The 22767-nt window shown below is 27.2% G+C and overlaps 1 protein-coding gene across 2 annotated transcripts in view; it reads right to left on the bottom strand.

Annotated features, from left to right (window-relative positions):
• The window catches only part of LOC127070882 (semaphorin-5A), an 89363-nt gene that overhangs the window by 41245 nt on the left and 25351 nt on the right, over window positions 1–22767 (bottom strand). For both annotated transcript variants that reach the window (XM_051009426.1, XM_051009427.1), the window contains one exon: window positions 22153–22282. In XM_051009426.1, the coding sequence (XP_050865383.1) occupies window positions 22153–22282 (130 nt within the window). The remainder of the gene's footprint in view (window positions 1–22152; window positions 22283–22767) is intronic.

Below are 22767 nucleotides of genomic sequence, written 5' to 3'. Positions count from 1 at the left end.
AAGGAAGAAAAAGAAGAAGACAAAATGTAAATAAAAAATGGGAGCACGCTGGTGAATATTGTCATGTTTCAAATTTTTTCACGTTTCTCATCTGATTTTTTTCTTTTTTAATAAAAATAAATTAACTTTCTTAATCTAAAAAACTAACTAAATAAATAACGTAAAAAATTTTTTCTTTTTTTTTTTACGGAAAAGAAGGAAGAAGAAGAAGAAGAAAAAATGAAAACAAACGAAAAAGAGAAAAATTAGAGCACGCTGGTTAAGATTACCATCTTGTGAATTTTCTCACTTTTCTTATCTGTTTTTCTTTCTTTGAATCAATAAAAATCCAAATCTACATAAATTCTCTGAATTTTCTTACCCGATTTTCTTTCTTCCTTTCTTTATTTCTTATTTTCTAAATAAATCAACCGAAAGAAAGAAGATTTCCTATTTTTTGTTACAGAAGAGAAAGAAGAATAGGAAGAAGAAAAAATAAAATCAAACGAGAAGGAAAGAAAGAGAGCACGCTGATCACAATTACCACCTTTCGAATTTTCTCATCCTTTTTATTGGATTTCCTTTTCTTTTTCTTTTTTCATTTCCTTTTTCCAAACAAATCAACCATAAAGTCACGATTATCGCGAGCGACGATCTTGAAAAGAAAAAGGAAATAAGAAAGGAAAGAAAAGAAAAGAAAGAAGAAAAAAGAACAAAGAGAAATATCTCGATTTTAAGAGAAACGTAGTACCATCGAGGGTGATATCGTACGCGAGCAACTTGCAGAATAATTGAAGGCTCCTGCTCGTTAAAAACTTTTCGCGTTAAATCCTCACCGGTAATCGAGAAAGAGAAGCAATTGAAGTAGGCGATTGGTTGGTCGGTTGATCGGGGGAGGGGGGAGGAAGGGATTAGAACACACGTTGAACGAATCGAAGCAATCAGGGGTGTTATTTGCAAAAGGAGAACGAAGAAATATTTTTTCAAAGGAAAATGAAAGAGTGGGACAAGAAGGGTTAGAGGGTTAAAGAGAGAGATAGAGAGAGGAAAAAAAGAAAAAAAGAAAAAAAATTGAGAGAAAGAAAAAAAAAATGCACGCATACGAGAGCACTCGAAATGAAGTTCGAACCCTATCGTGCATCTGTTGTCGTAGGAAGAGTTTGCTAATTAAATTTCTGCTTGGTATTCTATACGTATTGTCTCAGGTTGAACATTTCGAAATGAAAGAGAAAGAGAGAGAGAGAGAGAGAGAGAGAGAGAGAGAGAGAGAGAGAGAGAGAGAGAGAGAGGAGAGAGAAATGAAGGAACTTGAAGTTGAGTATCGTGTACTGCGAGTTATGACGATCGATGTTCAACCCCTTTCGATATGTGAGTCCATGCATACATATATTGAACCCATTCGGGAAACAACAGCTTCAACTAGATCGTTCTACAGGTATGTGTATATATACATATATATATATATATGTGTGTATGTATATACACGTATATATGTATATATATATACACACGTATATACGGGGTGTAACGTTTATATCTCGAAAAATTGGAATAGTTCGTTAAAGAGTGAATTTATCAAAAAAATAAAAAAAAAGAGAAAAAAAGGAATAAAGAAAGAAAAAATAGAGGAAAGAGGAAAGGGAAAAAAAATATTTTTTTCATAGGTTTGTTTGATACGAAATGTCGCAACGTACGATGACGATATTTTTGTTTCGTTTTTTCTGTTTTGTTTTGTCTTTTGCAGATCCACTAGTAAGTCATGGTCAAAAGTTTATTTTTTCTTTTTTTTTCGTTTTTTGAAAGAGAAAAAGAGAGAGAGAGAAAGTGGAACTACATATTGTTTTTCTTTTCGTAGCTCGACATTTGCTCAAACGAATTGAACGACCTGTCATACACGAGTCATTTATTATTGTAAAATGAGTTAGATATGTAATTTGAGGATTATAAAGGGAGGTAAAAAATGTAACATTTGTTTATAGCATACAGTCTAATAGCTAACGATTGTCGATACGATAAATACAATCCTCAGGAAATCACAAATTTATGATATAACATATCATTTTATAACAATAAATGATTACATACGGCAATTTTTCAATATGAAAATGAAATGATATTCAACATTTGAATATAAAGAAAAAAGAATAAACAGTGTCCGTTTAAAAATATTAATTAAGCTTCAAAATTTTCCTCGAAATCGTTCGACCCTCTTTTAAAAAAAAGAAAGTTAACTTCATTATGCGATATGACCCTCCGTGCTAAACAAGAGAAAAAAAATTCTTGTTTTTTCTTCTTTTAATTTTTAAAGAAGTAAAACAAATTCTATTTAGTAGATTCAATATCACGAAATATCCTAATTTTTCGAGATAAACGGGACACCCTGTACGTATGTTCCTGTGTATGCGAATGTGTGTTTGTGTGTGTGTGTATGTGTAAAAAAAGATTGGCAAAAGAGAAAAAGAAAAGTGGAAAGAACGAGATGAAAAAGCCGAACAGAAGTGGAAGTACCTATAGGGAGCAACATACTGTCTCTCTCTTTCTCTCTCTTTCCCTCTCTTCCTCTTAGCTTTGAGAGAGCTTTCGAACCCTCATTATGTTCCCTCTTGTGTCCGAAGGTAGAAGGAGCAAGGGTGGCTTTGAGTGTCCATTCTATTTCGACGAAATGTACAAAATGTTTCTAACTCGTGCCAACAGTTTCGGTTAATGTTTCCAAAGTAAATCAGAAGAAAAAAGAAAAATATAAGAAACTATCATAGATATTATATTTCAAATCCTACGAAATATAGATAAGTCTATGCTTACTTTAAGATTAGGATATGTTTGATCGGGTGTATGTACATAGGAGTAAATGTATGTGTAACTGCGTAGTTTAGGAAACGTTAGCTTTTGAGAAATTTTATGTCTTAAGTCGAAATATTCCAGTGTGGTCAGGGATCACATTCGTTTTTTTTTCTATGCGTCTGTGTGTGTGTATGAGATTACACTCGACCCTACATTTAACGTGACTTATCTGTTCCACGAGGGTTTTTCTTTTCTTTTTTTTTTACGCAGAAGAAAACCCCATAAAAGGAGTCCACCAGTACAAAAAAAAAAAATATTAAAGAAAAAAAAGCGATATAAATCATACAATGATTTATTTTACATATTTTTATCAACCTCTATCTTTCTCCATCTTAAAAAAAAACGCTAATAAAATATAAAAGAAATCATAATAAACTTGATTTATTGTCGAGATACGAATCAGAATCCAAAACCATTGATCTTATCTTTTTCAATTGGCACAAAGTCATTATAATAAAGTAATAAACAAGTGAGTTACGATGCAATTGTGTGTTAATTTCTATAGTTCTTGTTTCAACGATTTGTTCAACGGATTAGTTCCAACTTTTACTGAGCACGGCACAACAATCAATTTTTGAATGTACCAGTAAGAATCGGATGTCAGTAAATATTAGTTCTTAGTAGTTTATTGAGGTAAACTGTTCTTACAAAGTATGATCACTAACAATAAAAAAAAAAAAAAATAGAAAGGATCGCGTAAATTGAAATCTCATATAAACAGTCCGTGTGAATAAAAAAAAAAAAAATTAAAAAATCAAAAAAGAACGCTTAAAAAAAAGTAAGCCATGTAAATCGAGGAACGAATGTATATTGTATTTTTTATATTATAATTTATTTAAATTTATGAGATTTTATTTCTTTTTTTTTTTTTAACACGTTTGCATGGACTCACGCGCACGTTGATGAAAATCGTCGGATCATCGTTAAGGTAAGTAACCTTTGAATTGAAAGTGAACTTCCGGTTGGATGAGAAATCCGATGTAAAAAGAAGCCATACGAGATTGAAAATTCTTAGGAAGGATGCTGAAAAAAAAAGGTATCGGCTCCTTGAAGCCGTTCAAGTTCCTCTCGAACGACGGAATATTTAATCGAGCCTGATGAATATTTATCACGTTGTAAGAGGGACCGTCATGGTGGTCAATGCAGTAAACGGCAAACGATTTGACAATACTCGAATCGGTTGATAAATGTCGCTGACATTTACAAGATAGCATTATGAACAGGGATGAGATCAAGTATATTTACAAGTAGGCTTGAATCTAACTGAATAGTTTCGAACGTTTCATAAGTACTTCAAAATTGGAAAGCAATAATTTTCGAGTAGACTCGAAACCAGACGAAATAAATTCGAACTCTTTCTAAATATTTTGAAAAGTATAAATGGTACTTTCAAGTATATTCGAACTCTGACCGAATAGATTCGAATCTTTTATAACTACATACTTTGATCGAATAATGAAATGATTGTCATCGCATCCTGTAGTTTGCAATAATCTTTTTAACGTTTTTAATTAACCTCTTAATTCTTGGTAATCGAAAATGTGATATGATAAAAGTTAAAATACCGATACAATGTTTAATGATATAATCAACTATCCGTATCGTATTAACGCTTAAAATTCGAGTATTACTTGTGAAAGATTGGAATATTTCTAATGTCAAACTGTTTACAAGTACATTTTCGAATTTACAGATACCCTTATTTAAAAGTTTTAAACTAACCTACATAGTATGATTACTTTACAAGTGTAATCATTGAAATTTTATCGACTTTCGAATAGTAATCAAAATCTATTAAATGAAACTAGGTTATTGAAATTGACTCGGATTCGTAAATACGTATTGAACTTAATCCTATCATTAGTTACTACTAGCCTATAGCTTTTAATAATCTTTTCTTTTTAACTAACTTCTCAATTCACAGCCATCAAGAATCGTGATATGTTAAAAATTAAAGTACCGATACAATATTTAATGATACAATCAGCTATCCGTATCGTACTAACGCTTATAATTTGAGTATTACTTGTGAAGAGTTCGAATATTTCTAACATCGAACTATAAATCGAATTTATAAATACTTTTTCGAATCTACAGGTACTCTTATTCTAGAGTTTGAAACCAACCTACTTAATATGATTACATAGCAAGTATAATGATTGAAACTTTATTGACTTTGAAGTAGTAATCGAAATCCATTAAATGAAACTAGATTATTGAAACTGACCCAGATTCGTAAATATATATTGAACTTGATTCTATTCCTAGTTACCAGCCTTTAGAATTTTTAACAATAAAAATTCGACTATTATTGGTGAAAGATTGAAATATTTCTAATATCGAACTATTTATAAATACTTTTTCGAATCTACAGGTACTCTTATTCTAGAGTTTTAAACCAACGTACTCAACATGATTACATAGCAAGTATAATGATTGAAACTTTATTGACTTTGGAGTAGTAATCGAAATCCATGAAATGGAATGAAATTATTGAAACTGATCCAGATTTATAAATATATATTGAACTTGATCCTATCCTGAGTTACCAACCTACAGTATTTTTAACACTAAAATTTCGAGTACTACTTATGAAAAGTTGGAATGTTTTTACCATCGAATTATCTATAAATATCTCTGCGAGTCTATACTCGCTTTAAAGTTCTAAAATCGACATCCTAGAGTTTGAAACAAGCTTACATAAAATGATTACATTGTAAGTATAATAATCGAAACTTTATTGAATTTTGAATGGTAATAGAAACCTATTAAATGGAACTAGGTTATTGAAATAGACTTGGATTCGTGAGTACATATTGAACTTGATCTCATTTCTAATTTGTTAACTTTGATGTTCGAAGGGATTCGCGTCGTTTAAACGTTGGACGATTTTCGACGTACATAGCTCCAAAGAGTGAAGGAAGACTGGGAAAGTGGTTAGAGAGAGAAAGAGAAAGAAAAGGAAGGAAAGCTAGTGCGAGTGCGAATGCGAGAGAGAGAGAAAGAGATAGAAAGTAAGAGAGGTTGAAGTGTGGAAGAGAAAAGAGAAATAAGCGTATGGTACCACCCGTCGAGCGAGGACGGAATAAAAGGCTTTCGTGGTAGGAACGATGAAGAAAGAGAGGAGTAGAAATTTATACTCGTGCGCGCGTGTCGGCGCGTGCCGCACGATTCGCCCACGCGCGAAGATTCAAAGATCTTCTTCATCTTATTCCACTCTACAAGAAAGAGAGAGAGAGAGAGAGAGAGAGAGAGAGAAAAAGAGATGGGTGTGTTCAAAGGAGTTTGATAAAACATGTCTTGGAAAATATCAAACGGCATCCGAATATTTACGGTTTATTACATTTTCTCTAATTGAGATCATTGATTGTAGAAATATATCGTATACGTCGAAACATTATTTCGAAAAAATTTAAAGATTTCATAAGAGCGTACTTAATCATTTTTTCCCTCGGGATAGATACTTAGATATTTATGGTTACTATCACGTTACGCGTTCCTCGACATAGTATATTGTATTATGTTCATATATGTCATAATATATAATAATAATAATAATGTAAAAGATCAAACTCGAAATTTAAATGTATTTTATGGATTTATTTTAAATAAAACACACACACACACACATATATATATAGAGAGGAAATCAGTTTGACTTTTAATGTTCAGATAAACTTTTGATTATTTTAGAATCAGATTTGTAATTGCTACATGACATTTTAGTATGTAATTGTTTAACATGTAATTGTTCTCTTTTTTGAAGTTCTGAACGCGAAGGTTTTGATTTCAAGAAAATATTTGTCTTGTTTTCCCGTTTTTTTTCTTATTTATGAGTTTTAAGAAATCTGTAACTAGAAATCTGTATATGTCTTCTTTTCATAAATTGAGTAAAATGCGTAAAAAAGTGAGATCCATCTTTTTTTCGTTCGTTTAATCAAATATAGTTACTTACTGCGTATACAACTTTTTATATATCTATTGTTAAATAAAAAAAAAATAAAATATAAAATTTTAATAGAAAAGTAAACGAAAAGATTTAATTCTTTAAATGGGCGAGTCTTATTCTATAAATTTGAAATCAATAATTTTGGATGCTTGCAATTCCAAAGAGAATTATATAGAAATATATTTATCTATGTTTTTTTCAAATAAAAAAAAAACATAAAAGAATAAAAAAAAAACAAAAAAAATATTTTAGGAAAACAAACTCTGACAGTCGCAGTAATTATAGCAAAATAAATTTTCACGATCGCGCGATGTGATACAACAATATCTAAGTATTCATTAATTAGTTATTAGAAGATTAACATCTCCTTTGTATGTTATAGAATGAATCACAAAAATATTTGTATACTAAAATATACTTGATTTCAAAGATTTATATCCTCGTTAATTATGTAAGAAATTCAAGCAAATTTTTTTTTCTTTTAATATAAGTATTTATATATAATTATATAATATATATGTTATATTAATAACTTATATAGATAAATTATTATATAAGTTATTATTATATAAATATATATATATATGTGTGTATATGTATATATATATTTAATTTAATTTAATGTAATAAAATTTGATGTAGCGTAATAATTGAGTAATAATAATTAAATAAAGATTTAATAAATTTAATTATAAGTATATAATCAAATAAATTAGTAAATTAATTATTAATTATCACAAGTGCTGTTTCATGTTAAGAAGAATATTCGAATCATTACGAACATTTCATGAATTTAAGTTTCATTTGGAACATTTAATAGAATGATCTTTATAACATCATTCAGACTGAATATGATTTTTGTACTTTTTACTTTTTTATTTTTATTATATAATTTAAATTATCCCAATAAATATTTTATTCAAATATTTATATTGGGTCAAAGTTGAGTGCTTTATGCTTTGGATTATTATCCCGATAAAGTTTGAAACGTTTTTCAATATCTTGGATAGCGCTTTGTATTAAATTTTCTTTCAAAGTGTGTAAATATTTCTTTTTGTCTGTAATATTCTCGATAAAAGAAAAAAAGGAACAGAAAAGATCAATGGAAGTTTTTCCAAATCTTTGTTCGACACACACAATCCCATAATATATAATAAAATATAATAATATAAATTGTAAACAGAAATATACAATATAAACTACAACGAATAACATTTTTTTCTTCATGCTCGTAAATTTTTACAATTCAGAAATAGATTTAATTGTACGCCCACGCTATGTATTGTTCAGATACATAAAATTTAATTTTATAAAATTCAAGAAAATTTAATTAAATTCAAATTAAATTAAGATTCGTCAATTAAAATTGTGCCACTCAGTGACTGTGGCTGTTTTATTGATATCATATCTCTTTTTCTTTTTTATGAAAATTAAATGTTCTTTCTCTTTTTCTTTGTTTTTCTATTTCATTCAGTGATTTATGATTTCTTAATAGCCACTCTTATATCTCCATTATAAACGCTTTCTTTAAATACTCGTTTAACACTGTGTTTGCTAACATTTTTCCTACTTTCTTCTCGAAATTCTGATGCTAATTGTTGATACACTTCAATCGTGAATTTTCTTCTAACTTTCGAATAATCATATCCGTTTCTCTCTCTCTCTCTTTCCCTCTCTCTCTCTTTCTCTCTCTTTCGCATTTATTATTCCACGACCGAGCACTTTGCGGAAGTTGCATAATCTTGTCTTCGTTTTTTTATCCATTAGCGATATCTGTCGCTTTTTCTTTTTTCTTTTTTTTAGCTAACTTTAAAAGTAGCTACGACTTGGCGATACGACTGTTTTTCCTTTTTTTTCACGGATGGAAAATTACGAATTGATGGTGATTAAAACGTCAATCGATAGTAAAAACAAATGTTTGTTACTTATCTAACATAATTTCACGGCAAATGATAATATTAATGATTTAATTGTACCGGTAACATTGATTATTTCATACTAAACTCGGTTTATCGTACTTGTAAAGAAACGTTAAAACGTTTTAAGTCAAATAGTATTTGCGTAATAAATTGTAAATGTAAAAAAAAAAAAAAAATGAATTGTAAATGCATTTGTAATTGCGGTTGAGATGACACTAATGAATAAGATGACTCAGTTTCGTATATTCTAGATACAATTTGATTTTCAAATATTTGTGACGATAGGATTGATAATTATTTAACGAAACTCAGGAACAATATTTTTTGTTTGTTTTCAAATAAAAAATTAGATGTTATTTCTTAATATATAATATCAAAATAAAATCAAAATTGAACAATAAATAGAAATTAAATCAAACTGTACATTCTTCAAATTTTGGAAAAAACTCATTGTTTTTTCTTTAAATCATAATTATATAAAAAATATTGCTGCTTGAGAACATTTTTATAATAATTCGTTGTTTAAAATTAAACAAAAAATTTTTAATATTCGATGAAAAATTATTGGAAATAGTAAAGTTCAAATAAATGTTTAAATTCATTAAATATAATTTTTTTATAAATAAACCAATATAATAAATTGTTTGCAACGTAAAACTTAATAACGTATTTACAAATTTGAATTTCGTAATAACTTTACGTTTTATCAAATAATAATTTCAAATATAAAACATATTATTAAATTAAGAAATTATATAACAATTTAACATGTTTAATAAAAAAATTTAATAAAATTAAACGAAATTGAATAAACAAATTGACAATTAAAATTTAATATTTTAGTAATAATATTTTTTTAATATGGTGTATACGATAAAATATTTATTTTTACATAGCGGAATTTTAAAAAATCAATTTAACTTGAAGATTTTTAAATAACATAGAGCTACATTAATGTTCTTGGATGTAATAATAAATTAAATAAGTTATTTGTAATACAGAAATTAAATTATTCTAGAAAAATCTTCTGTTTGTTCTTTAAATCATAATTTAATAACAATTTATCAAAAAATAATAACTATTTCTAAATACAATGCGTTAACATAGTATTTAAAGATTACGTTTATATTCGTGTAATAGAATATTGTCGTAACATTATTGACAAATCGAGAAAATCATTATTCCTTGATTCTCGATTTAGATGGCCCGATTTTTTCGGGTGTATTGACCCATCGTAAAATTATACATTGTCATTTACTTTAGGATATAAACTCAACTGTTTATGGAGTTGGTGGATTTTTATTCTTTTTGTTAGCTAATTTTTAATGGCGAAGGTCTATTACACGCTTTCTTAAACGAAGAACAACGACCGTAACAACATATACCTCATGTAACCGAAGAAGATGCGAAAAGAAATAAAAAACCAGAACCTGCCTCAGCTGGTTGTTCGCAAGTAATTAATAAAGAGACTTCCGTGACAGAAACGCGCCAAGTACAATGCTAAATAAAATTAATGGCCATCTCTGATACATCATCGAGTATATCTCAACGAATTAGAAAACGTAAAAGTGTCATTTCAAACGATGAAAATAACAGAAAACCTGTTAAAAATTCAAGCAATCTCAAACGTAAAAAGTGTTACGAAGGATTTAAATCCTTGGATGAAAATTTTAGTCCAGATTTTGTAGTCCAAGAAATAACGAAGAAAGTTTTTTTATTTTTAGGAAGAAGATGATGTTATGACGATGATAAATATGTCAGGTATTTAGAGCAGTAGATTTATACATTGAAGCATATTTTTCTATTTTTTGGATATCGATTAAATGAACTGAACGTACTGAATGTTCTGAATTTACTGAATATATTAAACCTTTGAAAAAAAGTGGGTCATAACTCTCCGACTTATTTTATTGAGAAACGAAGTATTTGTCCGGATTTATTTCTAATACATAAATTGAACGTACTTTTGCAGATACAATACAATAAATAATCCATCTAAACTCAACAACTTTTGAATTCATTTCATACATATAAATAAAACGAGGACATAAAACGTCGGAATTAAAAATTATCTATGGTGAATGAATATTTTTGTGATTCACCGTATATAGAAAATGTCCTAGTTTTCTTTATTCCGCAAAACTGTACCAGCATATTCTACGAGTAAAAATAAGAAAAAAAATAAAATAAAATAAAAGAGTACAACAATAAAAAGAAATATGTTATATAAATATAGACTCTTAAAAGCTTTATTAAAAAGTTATAATAAAACTACAAAATGACAACGTACTATTTTCTTACACGATAACACATAGTAATAAATTCTTGATTCACATTATAATTTCATTTAAAAATCTTGTCAGTTATTACGAACGCAACAACTGGCAATTTATCGCATTACTAATTTCTCGTTCATTTACCTTAATTGCTTGTGAATACGTAACGTATATTTCCGTATTAATACCTGACCCTGTGTGTTAATCTGTATTCGATATACTTTTTTTTTTCAGAGTAACCAAAACAAAATAAAAAAAAAATACATTGACGTATATATTGATATACTCTTTTTCATTTTATATATATTTTTTTTGAACTTCACGATATACCATTTGAGAATTTATATTCGTATAATATTTTTCTTTTCTTTTTAACTTTCCTTACAGGATATAATAGTAAAGTTTTGTAATTAAAAAAAGGAAAAAAAAGAAACTGGTACATATATCCTGCGTGCTTTTTTTCATTCGATCAATAGCCATGAAATTTTTGACATTTGAAAGTGATTGAAGAGTATATAAAGCGATTGAATTGGCATCAGTTATCAGTTTAAAACTAGAAAAGTTTAGAGGAAATGTTTAGAACCGAAGCTTGTTGTAGGTGTTTAGTCAATGATGAAAATTAGTTATAGCCAAGTAAATGTTATTTAATCTAATTTATTTATTAAATTAATAAATAATAAATATATTAAAATCAATTAACAATGATTAAATAATAAATAATGAATTAATAAATATATAATAAATAAAGTAAATTATTAAAATAAATTTTATCATATTTAATATATCAAAAATATTTCGAAACAATTGTTTGATTTTTATTTATCGAAAATTTACACATTGGGAAAATTAATGTTTCTCTCTTATCTTTCTTTTTGTTATTCTAATGTTTACATAATTATTTAAATACTTACTTAACTTTCTTAAGTACTTATGAATAGATAAAATACAATGTGTGTTTAATGAATATAAAATAATAAATTTCATATAAGTTTTTAATTAATGATGAAAATCAGTAATAGTCGAGTAAATTTTATTTAATCTAATTTATTTATTTAATAAATAAATTGAATTATTAAAGTAAATTTTATTTAATAATTTATTTCTTTAATAAATAAATAAAAAAATTAAAGTAAACATTATTAAACCTAATAACACGTTTCAAAAAGATTTGCAAAAGATACAACTTCAGACATATTAAAAATATTTCAAAACGATTTCTTGAGATTATCATTTGTTAAAAATTTATATATTAAAAAGATAATTGTTTCTTATTATTATTCTTTTATTTTTTGTACTATTTTAATTCTTATTTAAAAAAGACTATGTCAACTATGCCAAGCAGTCTCAGATTTTGAAAGAAAAGAAATTACGTTATTCGACATCAAAATGTTAATTGACAATGATTCAGAATCAATATCAAAAGGATCAAAAATCAAATATTAAAAGTCAGAATTAGAATCAGTAACAAATCTGTTCAATTTAAAAAAATAAATAAGAAAGACTTAAAAAATATATATTACAACTTTAAAAAATGAATAAAACAGAATAAACAAAAAGAAAAGAAAAATAAGGAGAAAAACAGAAAGAGAGAGAGAGAGAGAAAGAGAGAGAGAGAGAGAGAGAAAGAGAGAAAGAATATAATTTTCACAATTGCATTGAGTTTTACCTGGAACAACGACCTCCCGTAGGGTTCTCGCGAAGAGATTCTCGCGTTTAAAGTTCCAGCTGTACGTCTCTCACACAAGAAATAAAGAAACGATCCAATGGGTTATATTTACCGCATAACTACGAACGAACGAACGAACGAGTATCAGTGTAAAAATAAATAAATAAATATATGATTTATTACTTTTTGACCGAGATTTATAACCTTATATATCGTCGTTCATTAGATAAGTAAGTAAGTAAGTAAGCAAGTAAGTACAAAGTCCTGCTTTCGTACTTTTCTACCTGTGAGAGCAAAATTTCTTCTTTGTCGATCGTTAAATAATTAATATCTCGAACGTCGCTGTTCGTGAGTATCGATCACAAAGATATATACCTATATATACTTTACGAAGTAGAAGTCTACTCGATCTAAGAAAGTTTAAACGAAGGGGAAGAAAAGAAAGAAAGAGAGAGTGAAAGAGAGAGAAAAAGAGAGAGAGAGAGAGAGAGTGGGACAGCTGATTTTTATCGAGTTTCTTGAATTTTTCTTTCTTTCTTTTATATATATATATATATATATATATATATATATATATAATATAAATATATATTTCGTTCGTTTTTAAGACAAACCTCTTTGTAATACTTCAAACGTTCAGCAGGTAAAATGCGTTGTTGAATCTTTTGTTTTAAGGTTGTTAATATTCTCTTCTCTTTTATATGCTTTCTTTTAAAAAATATATATGTACATATATATTTATACATATACATAATAAATATATATATAAACATATTTATTTATATACATAATAAATAAATATATATATAAACAGATATCTACAACGTATAAGTTAATCCCAGTACGAAGTTAAGTTGGTACATATGTGAATTATTATTGAATATTTTTATTACAAAAAATATTTTTTTCCAATTGCGTTTTTTGTAATATAATATAACATATATAATATAATATAATATAAATGAAATAAATAATATATATATACATTTTGTTCATTTTTAACGCCAAACTCTTTGCAAAATTTTGAACGTTCGACAAGTAAAATCCATTGGTGGATCTTTTGTCTCAAGGTTGTTAATATTCTTGGCCGGTCGTCGTCATCGATAATGAAAAATAATAAAAAGAAAATATATCGAATATGATTATACTTTGGGTCTAACTTGCCTCGTGATTTTCAATGCGGCCATATAAATTTACCTGGAGAAATGATGCTACGTTACGATCGTTCGACGGATCGAAACTAAACGAAAAAGTGGAATGAAATTAGAGAGAGAAAGAGAAAGACAAGGAGAGGGAGAGAGAGGGAGAGAGAGAGAGAAAGAGAGAGAGAACGAAAAGATAAGAAAAAGTAAAATGAATAGGTATGCTTCTTTCGCGAAAGCAAGACGAGCAAAAAACGACAAAGTCGTTCCAACTCGTCGTTCGAACGTCGTTTCATCGGAGATAACTCGTTCTTGATTCCCTAGGGTGATACTTTTCCGAGATATCGGGAGGATTGATCGCGTAATCCAGCTTTCGAATCGTTCGCCTCGAGCCAGGATAGATTTTCTAGCACATTTACAACTAGGATATATAAGACAATAATTGGAACAACTAGGCGACGATTAAACGTTACCGAGTTTCAAACGAGAACGAAAAAAAAGAAAAAAAGAAAAAAGAAAAAAGTAAAAAAGAACGAGCGAAAATAATTTTATAAAAGAATTGTAATCCGAGGATTTTCAAGCGTATCAAATACGTATGTGATAAATTATTTAATTCGTAATATTATTTTTATCTCGCGTTGTCGTACGTAATATGATCTTTTAAAGCGAATTATATTCAAAGAAAAAAAAAGAACAAAAAAGATATCTATTAATAATTTGGTAAAGTTTCGTGTTTCACGTGAGGTAAATTACGTTTAAAGTAATACGAAAAATTATTTTTATCTGGTTTACCCTTTACGATGTAATTTTTAAAGTGAATTTAATTTAAAAAAACAAAAAAAAATGAAAGATCGATATATATCTATTAATAATTTTATAAAATCTCATATGTCATGTATGATGTACATTAAATAATCTGAAAATTTATTTTTATCTTATTTATCATTTCTAATTGATCTTTAAAATGAATTTTATTAAAGGGAACAAGAAAGTGATAAATATCTATTAATAATTTTATAAAGTCTCATATGTCATGTGTGATAATACGTAAATTTCTTTTTATCTCGTTTATCGTTCACTCAATATGATCTTTAAAATGAATTTTATTTAAGGAAATAAAAAACGGTGGATATTTATTAATAATTTAATAAAATATTGTAACTCGACGATTTTCAACGTGATAATCTATTTAATTCGTTATATTATTTTTATTTCGCTTGCCGTTCATAATATTATCTTTAAACAGTGAATTTTATTTAAAGAAACAAAAAGGTGATAAATATCTATTAACAATTTTAAAAATCTCGCACGTTAAATATGATAAATTAAATAATTCGTAGATTTATTTGTAATTATCTTGTTATTTGTAACTCTTCGTTGAAATGAATTCTATTTAAGAAAATAAGAAATCGATTTCAGATAGATATTAATAATGTTATAAAACAATGTAACCCTACGATTCTTATTCGTCAAGCGTAATAGATTATTTAATCAATAAAATTATTTTTATCTCATTAGTCGTTTATATGATCCTAAAAATGAATTTTATTTATGGAAATAAAAAAAACAATAGATATCTATTAATAGTTTTATAAAATCTCGTGTGTCAAGTGTAAAAGCTTAAGTAATACATAAAATTACTTATTTGTAAATGATCTTTAGAGTGAATTTTATTTAAGGAAACAAAAGAACGATAAATAATTTGATTAAATAATATATCTCGACGATGCTTGTGCGTCAAGTGTGATAACTTATTTAATCCGTAAAATTATTTTTATCTCCTTAATCGTTAATAATATGATCTTTAAAATAAATTTTATTTATGGAAACAAGAACACGATAAATATCTATTAAAATTTTTTAAAAATTTCATGTGTCAGATGTGATAAATTAAATAATCTGTAAATTTATTTATAACGATCTTGTTATTTGTAACTGTTCGTTGAAATGAATTCTATTTAAGAAAACAAGAAATCAATATAAGATACTAATGAAGTTATAAAACAATATAACCCTACGATTCTCATACGTCAAGCGTCATAAATTATTTAATCCGTAAAATTATTTTTATTTCCCTCATCGTTTATAATATGATCTTTAAAATGAATTTTATTTAAGGAAAAAATAAAACGATAAATATCTATTAATAGTTCTATAAAATCTCGTGCATAAAATGAGATACATTACATAATACATAAAATTTTATCGTTCGTAATTGATCTTTAAAACTAATTTTATTTAAGTAAATAAGGACAAGATAAAGATCTATTAATAATTTTATTAAAATGTGTATCATGCGTGATAAATTAAATAATCCGTAAATTTATTTTTATCTCGCTTATCGTTTATAATATGATCTTTAAAACGAATTTTATTTAAGGAAACAAGAAAGCTATAGATATCTATTAATAATTTTTTGTAATTTCGTATATCATGTGTGATAAATTGTATAATCCGTAAATTTATTATTATCTTACTTGTCATATGTAATTATTCTTTAAAACGAATTTTATTTACGGAAAGAAGACAACGATAAATATATATTAATAACTTTTGGAAATCCCGTGTATCCCGTTTGATAAATTGTGTAATATCAAAAATAATTTTTATCTCGCTTGTCGCTTATGATATAATCAATAAACCAATTTTACTTGAGGGGAATAAGAAAACGATAAATACATATTAATAATTTTATAAAATCTCATGTGTCATGTGCGATAAATTATATAATCCGTAAATTTATTATTTTCTCGCTCGACATATATAATTGTTCTTTAAAACGAATTTTATTTAAGAAAATAAGGAAACGTTATATATTTATTAACAATTTTATAAAATCTGGAATATCATGTGTAATAAATTATATAATCTATAAATTTATTAACATTTCTCTTATCGTTTATAATTGATCTTTAAAATGAATTTTATTAAAGTATGCAAGAAACGATACATACACACACACACATACATATATATTTATCTTTTTGTATCCTGTCTATATTTATATACACATAGAAAGAAACGAATATTTTACGACGATGAGAACTTCAATTACCGAGAGCTAAAACTGCGACCAATTTAAATCGGCCGCTTTAAATTTATTATGCAATCGTAAAACTTTTCGCAATCGTTTGCGCGCCGGCACGCCAACGAGACTCTCGACTTTATACGAGGCGACAGTTACGGCGCTTTTAAATTAGTAAACGATCCAGCTTTAACATTCGGACGAAGGAAAAAAAAGCACAACGCGTTAATATTTCTAACGTGAACTCGTTAAAAGAGACGCGTGTTTAGCTGCGGTTAAGTACGATCGGGCGGCTTTCAAAAGTACTCCATCTTGTTTCCTCTACTAGATCAGCGAGTCCCACGCGATCGATAACTTACGCCAGTCGAAATTATCGAAGGCCAATAACGAGAAAAGAAATAAATATTTCTTCTTGCGGATAGAAGGTAGCTGAAAACGTATAGATTCGATTAAAAAAAAAAAAAAAAGAAAAAAAAGGATTTAGAACTATAAATAATAATAATATTCTGAAAACGTATAATAATGTGCATATAATGAATATGAATCAATCTCAAAATCTGAATAAACTGAAGAATTAATTCAATGCATACATTGTATGAAATGGGCTTACATAAAATGCGGCAAAGATATTCTAATTGTATATGCATTAATCCTTATTCATACATTGAAAGAGATTAATTTTTTATCGTTCGCTATGCCAAAATATATTCACATAATTATTCATTTATATCTCTTTCATTTATATACGTATGTAATGATAATTATATTATAAATAATATGATCGAAGTAATATATTTTTTGTAATAAAAATATTCGATAATAATTCACACACATATATATGAACGCACTGGAGTTGATTTCAAATTTTATCAAAATAAACATTTTCTAATTTATTTTACATATATCTTCTTTCAAAAGTTTCCTCGAAAAGGTTTTACATTTTAATATATTTTTTTATTAAATAATTAATTCTAACAAAAAGTTGCAAAAATTAAAATCTGATTAACGTGTCAACTTATTTTGATTTACCTTAAATTAAACTAAAATTACACTTTCGATCGCATTCCATGTGGATGCTAATTAAATGATAAGGTAACGGTATAGAATATGAGACGTGTGTGTTAATATGAGACCCCATAATATTTCCACAAGGAAAGACTGCAGTATATATCAGTAATGTTTAAAACTATTGAAACAAACACGACAATGTCATACACATGAAACGATCGTTCACGAGAAAACGAGCGTTTCGGTAAAACGCCATTAAGTTTGTTTTTCCTTCTCGCAAGTTTTTTTTTTCTTTTTTTATAATCAATTAAAAAGAAGCTATGTATAACTTTAAAAGTAGATTATTTGATCTTAAAGCTAGTTTCTTTATTGGCTTCAAATCTTTATACTATTAACTAATTCTATTATCGTTGACACAAAATATTTTTAAATAGATTATTCTCAGATTAATTTAACTGTTTTTTTTTTAGTAGAATCTAGGATTTTTCTAATATGATTCTATGACGTTTCTAATACGAGGTATTCGTAAAATACTGAATAAGAGCAAATTGACAAGGAATATAATACCGAATCGAAATTGGATAACAACGCAAAATGTTTATTTTGTTTGTACTTCTATTCTAAGAATTAGGTTAGTGAAGAGTAGGTTCAATGCATCGAACACGAATATCGTGATGCTATTGGATGCTAACTTTATACGTCCCAAATTGTTAAAAAAAAAAACAAAGATAAAAAAATAAAGAAAATGACTTTTCAATTTTAAACGGTACTCTCAACTTTTAATTTTAATTTTAAGCGGTGTCTTCCGTATTAACAGTAGTTTTGTTTTCTAAACGCTTAATATCACATTATTTTATATTTTTCCTATTTTCATAATAAATAACATCTATGAAATTAATAAGTTAAGTGTGCATTCACGAATAACAAATATAATAATATCAAAACTTCTTGAGTACTTTTCCCGATATTTAATTAAACATGTTGAATCTAATAAATTTAAAAAAAAAAGATAAAGAAAAAAATCAACCAAAAAGCGTTAATAGTAGGATATGGATTTGTCGATATAATTTATGCTTTTAGTTTTTTTTTATTCTTCTCAAAATAAAATATTTCCTAATGTTGTTCGTTATTTCTTTTTCCTTACTTTCTTTTCACTCTCGGCATTTCCATCATGCGATAAATACGTTAAAGTTTTCTTTCTAAATTTATTCACTCTAACATATTTTATATCAATTTTTTATATTTTATCCTTATTTTTATTATTAAATTAAATATTATTATATAACGTTGTTCGTCATTATTTCTCGGTACAATCACGTTTGTGAAACTATGTGAAATATAATCTTCAATATCCAAAATAATATAAGTGAGCTCTGATATTCCGGGACATTATCTTATATCAGAAAATTTTACGGATGCGAATATTTTTCCGAAAAAAATACATTGTACGAGATGATATTGAATTATTTTTATTCTGAAAAAGAAAAAGTTAAAAGAGAAAGAAAAAGAAAGAAAATGAGAAACAGTTACTTTTATTTAACACTTAATTTCGTACTGTTTTATATTTTCCTTATTTTCATAAGAGATAATAATATCTATATTAACGAATGTGGAACATAATAGTATCGGAATTTTTAATATTTTTCCTTTACATTCCCCGATATTTAATAAAACGTAAGTGAGCTTTAATACTTTGTGCCATGTATCAGAAAATTTTATAATACAAATATCAAAATTTTTCCGAAAGAAATACGTTGTACGACATGATATCCAAGGAACACATCATTTTTATTCTGGACAAAAAGATGATTTATTTTAAACCCTTAATCTCGCACCTTTTTCCTTATTTCCATAATAAGTAATAATATTTACTAGAAACTTATTAGTTAAGTATGTATTAACGAATGTGGAATGTAGTAATATCGAAATTTTTAATATTTCTTCTTTAAATTCTCCGATTATTTTCTACCATACATCAGAAAATTTTTTAAATACAAATATTTTTACGAAAGAAATACGTTTTACGTATTTGAGATAATATCCAAGGAATAAATCATTTTTATTCTGAGCAAAAAGACGATTAAAAGAGAAAGAGAAAGAAAGAGAAAGAGAAACAGAAAAAGAGAGAGAAAGAAAAAAAGAAAGAGAGAGAGAGAAAGAGGAGGAGATTCGCGGTCTAGCCACAGGAAGTACTTTACATGCAAATGAAAATTACGGGATGCTGACTATCTACTGGTCGATTGGTCGCCGCCCTCGGCGTGCAACGCGTTGCAGTCCGCACCTTTGCGTGGCTGTGCTATTACGAAAAGAGAGAGAGAGGGAGAGAGAGAGAGAGAAATGGATCGTTAGGCTCGAGGACGATCGAGAAACGACTATTAAGTTCATTAGACTATCACGTACAGAAAAGACGAAACTTGTTTTTCCAACGATGCTTCTCGAGTTCTTTGGGTGTGGCATTTCTTGCGTGTTATAAATATTTGCAAGAAAATACTATTGTTAGGAATATAATAATATAGATCGTTATTAACTTGTAAAAAATATAAAAATGTTCATTTGTTAGCCGCAATTATTATTATTATTATTATTATTATTATTATTATTATTATTATTATTATTATTAATTATTATCGATTATTATTATTGTTGCTGTTATTATTGTCAGCTTTAAGATGGATTTCGCTCATTTTGTCCTTCATGGCAAAAGGATGCATGCCATTGTTAAGTAATATAAATCGTTACTTATACGTAAAAATTGTTATTCATTTGTTAATCGCAATTATTATTATTATTATTATTATTAATTATTATTATTATTATTATTGTTCGTGTTGTTGTTGTTGTTGTTATTATTATCTGTGTTTGACATACATATGTACGTTTGATTAAACCGTCTCTCTTTGAAATTAGATTTTAACGATAAAGGAATTCACTTCTATTCAGTTCACTGGTTTACTTGGTATTCAAGAATTTTCGGATTATATGGTATGTATTGAGTCACGAGTATAACCCAAAAGCAGAATAAGATTTTGGTTTGTATTAGTGATTCAGTTATGTAACCCAATATGCTTCAAATTATCTGGAAATTTCTTTGACAATCGATACTTCGGCAAATATTATTATTGAATAACTTTATTACTCGTTGTTATACGTTTCATGTGTATTTAATTTAAAAATATAACTTCATATATTTTCGGATTTTTTTCGATCTCAATAGCACATATGTTATATATTATTACTATTATTATTATTACTAATATTTCCTTTTTTGTTTCGTTTATGGATAGTCTGTTTTCTTTGAAATGGGTCGAACTAAATTTCAGAATAATTTTTATTATCCTCTCTTGAGAAATAATCGATGCATTCCACATGTTTTGAAGATAACATATTCTAATATAACATATTTATGTATATTCGTATCGAAGCGGAATTATTTTATGTATTCTGTTGTATTTATTACTATTGCCCTGGAGAAAAGATCGAACTATTTCGCATGTTTTTAGGATAACATATTTCTATGTATGCATATTGAGTCGAAGCTGTTTTATGTGTTGTATTTATTATTATTACTCTTGAGGAATGATCGAACTACACCACATATTTTTATATAACATATTTGTGTATATCCATATTCCAAAGCGAAGTTGTTTTATGTATATTTTATGTGATATTTATTATTATTACTTTTTAAAAAACGTCATATTTGTAAAATACTGTATTTTTTTGCAGTATATTTGTCTATTATCAATATTAAACCGGAATCATATATTTGGTGTTAATAATGATCGTGGTTTTTGAGAACGATTGAACTAGGTACAATTTTAAGATCTTTTTATAGTATATTACTGTATATTTTTTCCTTCTTCGTCTCATCCACAAATAATCTATTTCCTCTGAAATTGATTAAACCAAATTTCAGAATAATTTGTATTTTTTTCTGAGGGATGATCAAACTATTTATGTATGTTTTCGGTATAACCTACTTTTATATAACATATTTATATATATCGTATATAACCGGAGTTATTGTATGTTTTGTACTTATTAATATTATTACTCTTGAGAGATAATCGAACTATTCCGTACGTTTTAAAAATAATATATTCGTTCATACTCGTAAGCCGGAATTACTGTATGTTTTGTGTTTATTATTATTATTATTTTTGAAGAATGATCGACCTATTCTGCATCTTTTGAAGATAATATATTTTTATAAAACATATCTGTGTATGTCAGTATTGAACCAAAGAATTGTTTTAAGCTTATTATCATTATCATTATTATTATTATTATTATTATTATTATTATCATTATTACTATTATTATTATTATAAAAAAATGTCATCTTACCTTCGTAAGAAATATGCCGAAAGTCGTCGATAGCGTGTAAAGCTACTATGAAAGTCTGCAACATCATTGTGCAGTACAGGGACCACCGTAGCTCCATCCTGATCGAATCAAGCTGCCTTGAATCTGGCAACTGGAAGAAAATAATAATATTAATAATAATAATAAAACAAATAATAAAAAAACAAATAAACAATCAAAAAATCAAACAAACAAACAAACATCGTATAGCAACAGAGACAACAAATTCCATACGTAAGGATCAAAACTTGTAATCATTACGATTCTAATTGGAACATCAGACAACTCAGTGATTCATCGTGCTTTACTAGAGTTGGCGTGAAAGCTCGACTAATGAAACGTAGATCGTGGATCATGGATCGAGAGAAGGAGATAGAGAGAAAGAAGGGGTGATGGATAGGAGGGGAGAGAAGAGGAACAAGGAGGCGGAGCAAGCAAAGACACGGCATCTCCTGCACTTCCTTGACATTTACACGTATCGTGCCTTCTAGTCGGTATTCGTTGGTAATCGTCAATACTTGCAATCGGCCTTGAATATATATATATATATATATATATCGAAGAAAAGAGCAGAAACGTATTCTAGGGTTGCGTTTC

Source organism: Vespula vulgaris, chromosome 19 (assembly GCF_905475345.1).
Source record: "Vespula vulgaris chromosome 19, iyVesVulg1.1, whole genome shotgun sequence".
NCBI lineage: Eukaryota > Metazoa > Arthropoda > Insecta > Hymenoptera > Vespidae > Vespula > Vespula vulgaris.
The sequence above is the reverse complement of the archived record's forward strand: the minus strand, read 5'-3'. Positions and strand labels throughout refer to the sequence as shown.